The 12,999-nt window shown below is 42.5% G+C and overlaps 1 protein-coding gene across 1 annotated transcript in view; it reads left to right on the top strand.

Annotated features, from left to right (window-relative positions):
- Positions 1–147: 147 nt before the first annotated feature.
- LOC104412550 (Fanconi anemia group A protein-like) overlaps positions 148–12,999 on the top strand; it is a gene marked incomplete at its 3' end in the record, with an annotated part of 19,573 nt that continues 6,721 nt past the window's right edge. Inside the window, exons 1-13 of the mRNA XM_010023300.1 lie at positions 148–384; positions 1,304–1,376; positions 2,194–2,339; positions 2,630–2,725; positions 4,582–4,655; positions 5,988–6,100; positions 6,827–6,909; positions 7,394–7,427; positions 9,767–9,833; positions 10,428–10,540; positions 11,444–11,520; positions 11,963–12,104; positions 12,670–12,803. Coding sequence (XP_010021602.1) covers positions 148–384; positions 1,304–1,376; positions 2,194–2,339; positions 2,630–2,725; positions 4,582–4,655; positions 5,988–6,100; positions 6,827–6,909; positions 7,394–7,427; positions 9,767–9,833; positions 10,428–10,540; positions 11,444–11,520; positions 11,963–12,104; positions 12,670–12,803 — 1,389 coding nt within the window. The remainder of the gene's footprint in view (positions 385–1,303; positions 1,377–2,193; positions 2,340–2,629; positions 2,726–4,581; positions 4,656–5,987; positions 6,101–6,826; positions 6,910–7,393; positions 7,428–9,766; positions 9,834–10,427; positions 10,541–11,443; positions 11,521–11,962; positions 12,105–12,669; positions 12,804–12,999) is intronic.

The raw sequence follows: 12,999 nt of genomic DNA, 5'->3' as shown, positions 1-12,999 counted from the left end.
GCTGCTTTGTGCCAAGGGCCTTTGCAGCCTGGCAGGGCTTTGCCTGTGCTGGGCTGCTCATGCTGAAGGCCATGGGGCTTTGTCTGCAGAGCTGCCCAACAGACCATACCCAAACATCGCGTGCTGCCCCGGTCATGCTGCTGGGTAATGGCAATCAGCCTGGGCCTGCCCTTGCCCTGTCAGTGGTGTGTGCTGTGGCAGCAAAGAGAGCGAGGTGAACTCAGTGGGGCTGCCAGAGCAAGCTGGGGTTATAAAATAAACCCAAACCTCTCAGCAGGGAGAGCCAGGAAACGGAAAAGTGCCTTTGGAAGCGGAGCAGAGTTTCAGGAAGCAGCTCTGCGCCTTCTGGATCACCATCAGAACCTGAATGACTTCCTCCTGGAGGTAGGAGAGGGGTGGTTTGGGGTGTAGAGGTCAGGCTGGGGATAGTGGGAGATCCCAGTAGGAGGTGTCCTTCCTCGGGCAGCTACAGAGTGGATGTCCCAGGAACACAGTTTTCGTGATACATGGAAAGAAAAAACAGCACTGTAGGAGTAATCTGAAGTTTAGAGGTCTGTGTTGCATAAATGGGATTATTATTTTCTTTGTCCTTTGTTCCTCTGTGTTTTATTGTTACAGACTAAAATGGTTAAGCATGGTTTGGATTTGTGACAAGGAAAATACAGCCCCTTTTTCTTGAGGTCAAAACTGGCTTCTTATGAATATAGAATGGGAGTAAATCATGAGAGACTTGAATTGCCACCACTTCCAACTGATGAGGCTGTCTTTATGAAAACCTGTGTAGTCTGCGTGAATAGACACATGAGATAATATTCTGACTTGGCCACATTCTACCCTCTCCTCACCCACCAGAGAGAGCTTTTTATTTAACCGCAATAGCTGGTTCAAATACTTGCCATAGTTCAGCCACAAGGATGTTTCATTCTCTAAAGAACGTTTGTCTTTATAAAACCAGCATTTAACTGGAGAAGGATCCAACATTTTGACATGTTTCACCAAATATTTATGGCAGTGTGGCTTCACAGAAGGGACTTGAAAAATAGAAATTCTGTTGCTGGTGCTGCTGCTGATGTGTTGGGTGACCTGCATCTCCTATTCTCTGCCTAAAATTATAATAACTATGCGTATGTATCTTGTAAGGTGCCCTGAAATCTCTGGTTTACCATGACCGTATGGGAGTATGGGAGTGTTAATTTCACTTCAGTTGCAGCAGCCCCCAAGAGTGCCAGAGCTTTGGAAGGAGCAGCTGTGTAAATGTGTGTAACAGACATCTAAGACTGTTAGGTTTTTGTTTGGCTTGCAGGTGCAAGATTCAGTCAAGCCAGCTGGAAAGGATGGCACAGAGCACCAGGAAGGATCATCAGAATCATTTTTAGGTGAGTGAATGAGTATCTACTGGAGACAGATGTGGAAAAGAACTTTCTTCATGTACTAAATTTTTGTCTGTAAAATGTAATACCAGTTTTACTTTCTTTCCATTGTTCTGGTCTCCCACCCAGCTGCTTTCTGTTTGGTTTTCTAAATTATTTTTATAGATAATTTTTTTTCTTTTTTGGTTGGAGCTGCATGTTGCAAGCATTGCAGCCTTTGGAAGTAAAAGGTACAGATAGAATCACCTGTTATTCAGTACTGATCAAATATTTTGAATGTTAACATTTGACACAAACAATGCATCTTGATAAGCAAAACAAACGGTACAATCTGACTTCCTGTGGAAGGGAAACTATTGAGGCAAAAACCTGATGAGTTAATGGTTGGATTTTATGATCTTAAAGGTCCTTTCCAACCTAAATGATTCTGTGATTCTACATGTTTCTTACTTGTTTGGTGATGGCACCTCTGGGAAGGTCTGATCATTGAGTATTTTGATTATTTGAAAGTGTTACTGTGAGTCCCATGAGACTGAAATACAAAGATTTGCTTTGCAAGGATATCCCACCTCTGTGGTTGTTCTGCATCTGTTGTATGTACAGTAAAGGAATGATTCATGGAAATGAAAGTGATTTGCCCAGTGCAACAAATGACATCTGTGCTGGAAGAGGTTTAAGACTTGGGACTTCTGTCTTCATAGTCACATTTTCAAGCCTTTTCTTCTCCCATACTGACAGCTTTCTGGTTTGGTTGTTTTTTTCTTTTCTTTTGTGTTTTTTTTTTTTTTTTTTTTTTTGTTTTTTTTTTTTTTTTTTTTTTTAGTCTCTGTTCTGCAGGAACAGGCCTCCAGGTTGGGTGTGCCTACATCAATCCTGGCAGCCAAAAATGCTGTTACCAACATGGAGCGGATCTGTCGGGCTTCTGTGAGCCCCACTCCTCCAGTCCCACTGCTGAACTTGGACCAGAGAGTAAGGGAGGTTTACATCTAGTTTATCAAGAAAACACTAATGTTAGGTTTGACTTGAAACCCAGTTTATCTGTTCTGATAAAGTCACCCAAACATGTAGGTGTTGCTGCTGTCAGCCAGGCTGCCTTCAGTTCAGCCTTAAAATGAAAAGTTTGTGCCTTTCCTATGAATTCTTTTCACGATTCAAGCCTTTAGAAAGCAGTAAACAGGGAAAAGCAACAAATATCTTTTTCTAAGACTGTGTTATTTACAAAAGAAATTATTTTTGCTTCATTTCTGGGGTGATTCCAGAAGAGGTTGTCTTGCTTGCTTCAAACAATCAAGGATTTGCTGGCGAACAATGTCTTCTGTCGCTCTCTCTTCTGTCAAGAAATGTGGAAAATGAAGGTAAGAGAAATGTTGCTGTGTTGCAGACCATTTAGACCTCACCTGTGGAATGTGGTAGTGTGTTTTCACCCCATCTTCCATGGCCAGTGATAACTGTTAAATGGACTAGTGAAGTGCTGTGACTTCTGTTCAGGTTCCCTTGGTGGGTTTTTTGGTGACCTACAGCAGTTGTGCCACTGCTCATCTCTGCTCTGCTCGACTACAGTCATGAACTCCTCCCAAAGATGACTGTGGTATTTCTGACCTTTCAGAAGCATGAACTGAATTATTAATGGTGGGGTTTTTTTCTTTGTTTTTTATTATTATAAAGCAAGTTCATTGCCTCTGTAGAAAGACTTGCTCCTTTGAAGAGGATTTAATAGAGGAAGAGATGTTGAACTGTTTCCATTTGTCCTTGACACAGCTGGTTCTCACTAGGAACCAGCTAGGGAAGGGCATGGCATTTCAGTGTCTGGAGTTACAGCATGGATGATGGGATTAAACTCATCTGAAGTGACACCACAGTTAGCAGACACTGAAAGGGTATAATTTTCTTTCCTATTTAGCTTTGCTGCTCTGCTGCTACCACTGAAGTACTCTAATAACTCTCCATCAGTTGACACATAGGTTTGCTGTGTAGGCTAAGCAATCTGGGTCAATTAACCAAGCAGTGCAGAACCTCCCAGCTGGCTGCACAGTGGCACGGCCCCAGAAGTCCTTTAAGTGCTTTGCCAGCAATATTCAGTGGTATTCTGGTTCTGCCCTCTATTTATCTGGGAATGGTGATAAGCCCAAGTGAGTTCATGGAGAAAATGGCTTGAGAGAAATAGGATAGGAGATAACAGGTTGTGTTGCTTTACAAATGCGTTGTCTTGATTTCACCTGGGTGGTTTGTTTTCTTAAGATAACTGATGCTCTAAGAGGAGTTCAGGACGTTTTGTGAGCGGGGCAGTTCTGGTTGTTCACTGCTCTGGTGGGAAAGAAGGAAGAGGCTGATCTGCCAGGATAAAAAGACATGCACCAGTCTCAAATATCACATCTTGGGCTGAAAATAGAATCCTGTGTGTTCTGTAGGCTGATCAGGATCTCCTTGTTCTCAGGTAGACATGGAGATCAAGTACTGCTGTGTAATTGAGATTGTTACAGTAAAGAATTAGGTTGTCAAAGACACAAAGTATGTGGGTGAGTCCAGGGTCATGCTGAGAGGCAGCTGCTGCTCACTGAGAGATACTCCTGGGACTTGGGCTTTTCTTCTGAATGGCTTGTGTGCCTAAGACTCCCAGATACCTCTTCCTTCATGAGGTGTGAAGGCTTTGTTTCTGTATGGGAGTGTTTCTATCTAGAGCCCACGTGGTGTTTATTTTTCCTCTGTGTCCATCAGCTTCTTGGCCCAAATGGTTGCAGTGTCTCTTCCTGTAGTCTCCGATTGGGAAATGGATTTGCAAGCAGTGAACTCGCTTCACAGAGACTAATAATCAGTTACTAGGCCAAGTGATAGTTCTCTAATCTGTTTCTGGATCTGAATAAACAAGCCTTGAAACTTAGTGGTGTTACCAGTTTCCTGGGATGTCCACTGCTCCTCTGAATATGCAGAATCAGCATTATTTCTGGGGACAATGATGGATCTATTTATTACTTGACCATGAAAATTCAAAGTGGTGATGCACCTTCAACCTAAAACCATTCAAAATTTGTAGGAAGGAAAAATCAAACAATCTTTCCTCAGCTGGAATTTCCTATGTTGTCATTTTAAAATTTCAGGATGTTCTGGATAGTTTGAATAAAGTGCACTTAGCTTTATTTTTAACATATAATTTCTGTAAGCCAAATGTTAACTACAAAATGCAGACTATGACCTAATTGTGGCATCTCGTTAGGACCCTCCAGTGCTGGAAGCTGTGTGGCACCTGCACAGAGGCGACATCGTTGGCCTGGGAGAGCTGCTGGAGAGGTGAGCAGAGGTTTATAGGTTTGAAGATGTATTTAATCTCTTAAAGCCTATTGAAATATAATCAGGGATTAGTCATGAGTATTCTGGACTAAGAATACGGTCAGATGCTGGTGAGTTATCAGATTAGCAGGATTTAAGGAGTTATCCTGGGTTTGAGAGGTTACTCTGGGTTAATTAGTCAGTTCAAGGTGTGGTGGTTGTCCGATGGCTGCGAATCAGAGGTGAAGTGAAATGGCTCAGTGAGAGTCCTGGGTGATGGACTAGTGCTTTGTTTCACTGTCTCTGTTATTCTGCTGTGTGGGGCAGGACTTGGTAACCCAGCTCCTTCAGTTCACCTCAGTACACCTTAGGGTCAGTTTTGGAAACTCATTTAGCCTGTAAGAGTTAGTGCTGCTCTTGAGGAGAAGCTTTGCAAAAGCTGTGTGCTTCTGTCTTCACAAACCCTTACACTTCAGTAAGGTTTGGCAGAGCTAATCTCCAGAGAATACTAAGAATTGATTTGATTTTACTATTTCCCCCTCCCCCCCCCCCCCCAATACAGAGCTAACAACGCAGCTATGCTTTGTGAAATTTAGGTTGTTTTCTTATGCTCTCAAAGGAATGTTACAGTAATCTTTTGGGCTTTCGATATTGGTTTAGTTACCTGTTACTGTGATTAGAAAAAAGCCTCCAGTGCCCATTCTACTTCAAATTTAAGGAAAATAAAGGGATAGACTAAGAGCTTATTTTTCTTTTTTAAGCATTTTTATCTAAATATCTTAGAAATTAGGGTAATGGATTCAAACTTAAACAGAGGAGATTGAGATGAGCTCTTAGGCCGAAATTCCATCCTGTGAGGGTACTGAGGAGCTGGCACAGGGTGCCCAGAGAAGCTGTGGCTGCCCCATCCCTGGCAGTGTTCAAGGCCAGGTTGGACACAGGGGCTTGGAGCAACCTGCTCTAGTGGAAGGTGTCCCTGCCCGGGGCAGAGGGTTGGAGCTGGGTGAGCTTCAAGGTCTTTTCCAACCAAAGTAGTCTGTGGTTGGAACCAAACTCTTTTGTCTAGCAGAACTTTCTAAATGGAAACACTTTAATGTCAGAGACGAGGAAATAATTGAACACACAATTTCACATGTATGTTTTCCTTTGAATGTGTTTGTTGTGGAATCTTTTTATAAAGCAAATAAAGCTCTTGGTGGCCCAAATTAAATAGAGGAAATGCCACATAGAGGACACAGTCCTGCCCAGATGGCTCTTTCCTGAGTCCAAGAGGACGCTGGTGGAAAAAAAGCCAACCCCAGCCTCACAAAAAGCAGGAGGGATTGAACTGAATCTATTTTTGTTTGTTCTCAGCAACCCGTCCGCCCCTGCTGCAATGGAGTGGCTGTGCAGTGGCCTCTGTGGCCTCTGTGAGCAGGCAGTGGAGTCCTCCGGGGACATGGAGCTTGCTGGGCACGTTCTCTCAGGCAAGACACTCACCTGGGCACTAGTCTGCGCAGCCTGTGGCGAGGGCTGTGTGAGTCAAAGGCTTGGAGGTGTAAAAACTGTGGCCTCGCTTTGTGTTACTGTACTCTGTTTCAGTGAGGGAAACATATTTTTATATTTGGGGTGAATTTAGCTGTTTTTTTTCCCCTTAAAAGATAATTGGTTTGAATTTCTATATCACTTTGAGTTACAGTATACCAAGAAAGCATAGTTGCAGGGTGTATGGAGTAGGCATGATGCATTGATAGTGTAACACTCCTGCAAAGTGCTATTTTAGACCAGAGATATTTAACAGTTCCATTTTACCCCCTGTAATTTTCTATTATTAATTTGGTGGTTTTGTTTAGAAAACAAAAAATAACTGCACAATTTGACTGAAGAGCTGTAGTTAGATCTTTGACCTGGTGCAGGTGGTCAGGTACAATCTATATGAGTTCTGCAGTGGTAATAGAACATAAAACCTGTAATTGCTTTAGTCTTTATAATTCTTTTTACGTTTCTGTGCTCCTTGCCATCCATTGTTCTTGGTTCTTTTGCCTGGGAGTAATTTCACTTCAAGAAAATACATGATTCCTGCCAACTGCTGTGTAGTGAATGAGGCTTTTCAGACACTAGCACTAGTGGGAGAGCGGGATGGGGAGTCCAAAGAGCAAGGGATCTTTATTGAAAGGGGGATGCTGAAACACTAATTCCTTCTTGATTTGCAGACTTTGCGATTGTGTTTCTTCAGAATGGCTTTCAGCAAAATTTGGAGCTGGGAATGAAGTTGGAATTCAAGAAGGTCCCCAATGTAAGGACAGAATGAACCTATTTACAAATGGCTGTTGAAAAAGTAGTTCCATTATGCACCTCTGGGCCTTGCTGAATATAAAGAAATCTGAGCATAGAGCAACAAAGGAAGGGTGGTAGTCCAGGTGCTGGGGTGGGTGAGGAGGAAATGGTGAAACCAGAACAGAGCCTTTTTAATGGAGAATTTCTCCAGGATGGCACATAAAGAGCTTTTTAAGGTTCTCCAGTTTCACCTTGATTGCTTTTTTTTTTTTTTTTTTTTTTTGGTTTTTCACTTAAATGTAAGGCTGGTAAGTGGAGTGCTGGTAAGTATGGGAAGTGCTTGCCCTCTGTCTATTTTATCTGTTTTGGAGTAGAGCTTGAGGTAAAAGTTAAGCTTTAAATTAAGAGGGACAAAATTATTTCTTTGAGTCAATTGACTTTTTCTGCATATAACTGTGTCTGTTTTAAAATCTAAATGGTTTTAATTTGTCTATTTTGAACAGATCTGTCATGCTGTCTTACAAAGAATGTTGACATGTAAGTGTTCTTGTGATTTGAAGCTTTGTGCAGTCACTGTTTGCTAGACTTACGTTCGTTGTTCAGTTCTGAGTCTCTATGAAGAAATTCTTTGCCCGGGAATCTTTTCCTTTACATAATATTTATGTCACTGATTATCTGTGCCTCTGCTTTTCCCTTTGCTCTTGTAAAGTGAGTGTCTCCTGACACTGCAGATAATTTCTTGCCTTTTATACTAGTTCATTTTGATGTTCCCAGCTGCAACATCAGGCAGATATCCGAGCTGATTTTTAACAAGTTGGATTGGAAGCAATTGTAGCACAGAGGTTAGGTTAGAATAATTTTTTTTCTCCTCAGTAAATTAAACTTTGAATTTACAAAGTTAGGTGCAAGGAAGCAATTTTGCTGCCTCACAGTCTGGATTTGCAGGCTAATGTTTTGTGAAACCTATTTTGTTTTTAATGCTGAGCAAAGACATCTGGTGTAGGTGTGTAGTCTTTAAATGGCCAGACTTCAAAAGCTATCCCATGGAAACTGTGCCTGTCTTGGCCAGGGCACTCCTGATGCTGCTCCTGAGAGCTCAAGCATAGTAGCACTTGGTTTGCATTGCAAATCCGATGCAGAAAGACAAAATGCGCATGACGGTTATTTTTGTCTTGTGTGACAGATGATCTTCACGGTAAGTTGCTGTATCTGCTGTACAGCAGAGGAAGTGTTTGCTTGCACCTCCTCACGTGCCTACACCGGTATATTAGCACAATCTGACTGTGTGGCTGCAGTTACTTCACTATCTCCTTAGATACAGCACTTTCCCCTCTTTTTGCTGGTATGGTTCTGCAATGTGCTTGGTGCTGTTGCAGAGGTTAGTGCTTTTCCTCTGCTGTAAGATGATGGAAAACCAGGTTGCGATACCAGGACTACTCCCTCCCTTCTGTGTGGTGGGCACTGTCAGCCTGATCCCATACCCGTGTCTCATGGAAAGCATTGTCTGTACACAGAGATGCCTCACAGACCGCAGGGAGTGTTTCTAAAAGGGGAAAGCTGCAAGAAGTGCTTTCTTATTTAATAAGTCCCATCTCAGGTGGCCCTTATGTTGGTACTTGAAAAATAACCCTTCCAAATGCAGGACTAGAGGGGATTTTGGAAGAAGAGAAGTAGGCAGTTGGCAGTCAGACAAGAGTCTGCTAACCTGCTCTTCATTTGACCTTCGCATTTGTGCAGCCTGTGCTGCCACTGACTGACTGGCAGTCTGTGTGTCTGAAAATTGTATTGAAAGAGGTTTTTTAAAAGGTATTTTTATTAGTGTATACTTCTGGGTCACCTTTAAGGGGCCTTCCTTAGTTAATCAGCTGCTTTGAAGAACATTAGGATTCTCTATGTAAAATAATACACTATTAATGAAGACCTTGACTGGAGGAGAAGCACAGGGTAAGAGTAGCATGGGAGCACTGTGCTTTATAGTAATGCTATATTGAACTCCTGTGCCTGAAGATAAGTAGAGCTTATCTCCTTTTCTCTATTCTCCCCTACTTAACCTTAAGGTATTCCTCAGCAGGAGAGGAGGGTATTATTTATTAACACTGTGGGCTGCATAGGAAAGGCATGTGAGGGACACAGCTCAGTAAATTTCCTTTTAAGGGTGGTTCAGTGATCCTAATAAACAAACAAACAAAACAAACTTAAAGGTAGGATGGGATGAGAAACAGAAAAAGTGCTGCTCGCAGCAGGCTGTGAAGCAAAGGGTTTCTCAGTGCATGGGTTTTGAGTGGTGTAGGCTGCACAAGCTGCCAACCTGTTTGACCTCCACCAGTCATTTTGCGGCAGATCTAGGTTTTGAGGGAATTTCTGCTAAGCAAATGTAACATGAAACCCTGCTGCAGTTAGAATGTGTGGCTCTCACTGCAGTGTGCTCTTTGGCCAGGGCAGTTAAGACCCTTATTACCAGGGTTGTTAATTCAAAGCTTACTTGTGCCAATCTGCCTCCAGACAGGCTTCTCTCTCATGCAGCTTTGCAGTGTTCACACTCACAGATGCAGTGCACAGTTGGGATTGGGTTTGGAAGTTAAACACTAATTTATGTGCATTTTTAGACGGCTTAATTATTAGCACATTCTTGGGAATGCTTTTAAATTGGTTCAAGGTTAGTGGTAATAGTTTTTGAGTCTCTCTGTCACTCCTGAAAAAATTTTCTAAGAATTTAATGCTGCTGAAAGGCTTGTGCACATTTCCCTAATGGGGTCACCGCCTCAAAGGTGCACAAACTTTTTGTTCCTGTTAGTTTCTGCCAGTTGTTTAGTGTCACAGTTCCTTCCATTTCCATTTCTCTCACTGTGGTTTTGTGTCTTTATTTTGGGACACAGGGGTGCTTGATGCTGTTGGTAAAGAGAAGCATGAAGATGCTTCCACATTGCAAGCTAGGAGGTTCTGGTAAGAAACGCTGTTCCTCCGAATAATGTCAGGAGGAAGTTTTTGTATCCATTGTTACACTTATTACTGGAATAAGGCGAATATTGTGGGGTTTAGTAACTTATTTACACACGCTCCACCCCAGTGTTACTTATGTTTAGTGTTCTCATCTGTAATAAAATCTGTGCAAATAACAATGCTTGTAGAAAGATAAGTGTCAGGTAGGAAAAGGTGTTCTGGCACTGTGGGAACCAATTTTGGAGCATCCTTAAGTTTTCTCACTCTGCTTCTGAGCAGAAATACCTGGAAGCTAACACCTGGAAGGTTCTGTTGTCTCTTCCAATTCCTGCTTCCAAACCAGTTTTGTTTAATTAATTTGTACATGTCAAAGTCCCATCCTGTGCAGGGGTATACGTTAAACTCAAGTTTGTAAATCTGATGGCTACATAATGTAGAATAACCAATAGATATTTTAAAAATACGTACCAAAAAAGTGTGAATCTCTGGCAATGTGAGAGATGGATGTGGAAGGAAAAAGAGTCATTTACCCTAATCAGCACCTGGTTTATCATACTTCCTGTGCATTGTTTCTAAGCATTTCCTTGTCATTTACAGGCTGAATGTGTTCAGTGTGTCACTTTATAACAGTGCGGTTCATCCGGATTCCTTGCAGCAGTTTTTTAGACACACCCTGACCGAGGTTCTTACCTACAACCCATTGCTGAAAGGTAGGAATAGGTGGGGAGAAGTGCGTGTCTCCAGGGTGTGTCACTGCACATCCGGAGCTTTATTGCACCCAGGCTTCCCTGAGTCCACACTGGAGCCAGCTTCTCTGGCTCCTCCAGAACAAAAACCCAAAACCCCCAAAATCTGGGCTCTAGAGGGCTGTAGTTCAGAAGAAAACTGTAGGTGGAAAATCAGCACCCTCAAACAGAACGTCAGCCAATGGCTCGTGAACAGGTATTAGGAGTCCCACCTAATAGCAGGTTTTATGAGGCAGACACAGGAAAGCTCTGGCCTCTGGGAGCAGTTCTGGCCAAAGGAGAAACTGGGTGGGAGAAGCAGAGCTGCAGAGAGCTTGGGAGTAAACCAGTCTGGTCCCTTGTGTTTGGGTTTACGCACAAGATGTGGCCTTTCTCTGCCAGCTCGGTGTTTCTTTTGGTAGATTAGAGGTAGTGACAGGAAGGCTTCTAATCCCTGATAGGTAATTGTGAAGCTTGATGTTTTTAGGAAGAAATATGTTTGGGCTACAGAATCTCTGGTAAAATCACTCTGAGCTATGATTAGAACTGCTTGCCTGTTGTGTGGGAGAGCTGTGTCATTGCTGGCTTCCAGTGGGGAGAAGTTACTGATGATTCCTTGCTGATTCTCTGTTGGCCTATGAATGTGTGATCACAAGAACAGCTTTGAGATGACAGTGCCATAGTGAAATGATACAGTCCTCGTTGCCACAGTTTGTGTTCCAAAGACAAGTAAATGGGGGACAAAGTATCTCAGTGGGCAGTTTTTAGAAGTATCTGGCTGCCAAAGCCAAATATTTTGTGGAAGTCTATGGTTAACTTAAATGTTTTGGGTGTACTTTAAAATTTAATCTACTGCTGAAAAGTAAACTTGTGTTTTTCTGGATGCAGTGTCTGATGCCATCCGCATGCAGAAAGAGTGGAGCTTTACAAGAACCTGTTCGCTGCTCACTACCTTGTATCGCAAAGTAGGTCTCCCTGGTTTCACAAAAAGAACTTTATTACATGGGGTTTATATTCACTGAAATATCTGAAATGAGTTTACTTAAAAATAGAGTGTTCCAGTCACAGTTGCCAGAAATTGTAGGCAGGAGGAAGCATGAAGAGAGAGTACTACAGGGGTTTTCATTTGTGCAAAGCCCTTAATGAGAACAACGATGATAACCTGAAGATGTGAATTTTGACTGTTAGAGAATATGACACGACTCCTGAGAGAGCTAGAATATTACTGTTCATTTTAGCCAGGGGTGGTTCCAATCCAGGATGGTATCTGGCCCTGGAAAGCTGATGCAGAAGACGTACACAGGATAGCTTTTTCAGAAGACACATGCATGTTAATCCTGTCAGTGTGTTTCACTCTTATGGGTGGCTGCATGTCATAGCTGAAATGAATTGCTTTCACTCTTCCAGCTGTTCGTGGCATTCAGTGCAAAGGAGTCAATCTGCCAGCTGCAGCAAGTGCTGGAGACTCATGAAGTGAACTGGCAGCACGTCCTGTCCTGTGTTTCCACGCTGTCTGTCTGTCATGCTGAAGCTGAACAGCTCTTCAAAGGTAAGTAGGTATTAGCAAACCTTCAAGCTAATGTCTGCTTGTTGTTTCTCAGGTATTCAAGAGGGATTCCATGCTGACTGGTGTAGCAACATAGACATTCAGAGTTGCTCTTTGATATTCCTGCATGGAAAAACAGAAAAATCTGCTTTTCCATTCAGACATTCCCTGTTGGTGGCCTGGCGATGTGAATGCCAGGCCTTGTGCCTGACAGTTCTCAAACTCTGTGTGCAGCTAAGAATGGTTATTTGATAGTGACCTTCATTCTTAATTGGAGTAGCAATTACTGGAGCTTAGTTATTCTATATCACCTCTGCTAGCAGACCTTGTTTGTTAGAGTTTCTTACTGATTATCTCATTGCTGGACTCCCTGCAGTTCCTGCAGGTCGAAATCCAAGAGTTGACTGTTGAAAGTGCATGAAAAAATATAAGCAAGGTCCCAAATGTTCCCCAAGCAGCAATACGTGTCCTTCTGACGTTTTATCACAGATATTTGGCTTCATTTGCTGTAGAAAATTACATTACAGTATCAAGAGCAAAGTTTGGGGTTATTGTTTCATTTTTCTAGATCTACTGAGCCATCTCCTGATAAAGGCCTTTGGGAATTACGACATGGAAAATATGATCACAGCATTCCTGATAGCTCGGCAGGCTGCTCTAGAAGGCCCTGCTGTGTTTATGCCTTACTCTGAATGGTTTAAGGTAAGGTGAACTGAGGCCTGACTCTAAGTATGTGAGGAAAACTGTGCACAAGGAATGTTCTGCATCCTGGAAGCCTCCTTTCAGACAAGATAGCCAGGAATTAGGGGGCAAGTGGGAGGGAACCCAAAACAAAGAGTAACAAGTGATTGTATTTGTATTAGGAATGATTTAATATTCATTACTGCCTTTATGTCTG

Source organism: Nestor notabilis, unplaced genomic scaffold (assembly GCF_000696875.1).
Source record: "Nestor notabilis isolate BGI_N333 unplaced genomic scaffold, ASM69687v1 scaffold19831, whole genome shotgun sequence".
NCBI lineage: Eukaryota > Metazoa > Chordata > Aves > Psittaciformes > Psittacidae > Nestor > Nestor notabilis.
This window is presented reverse-complemented; position numbering and strand designations above follow the sequence as displayed.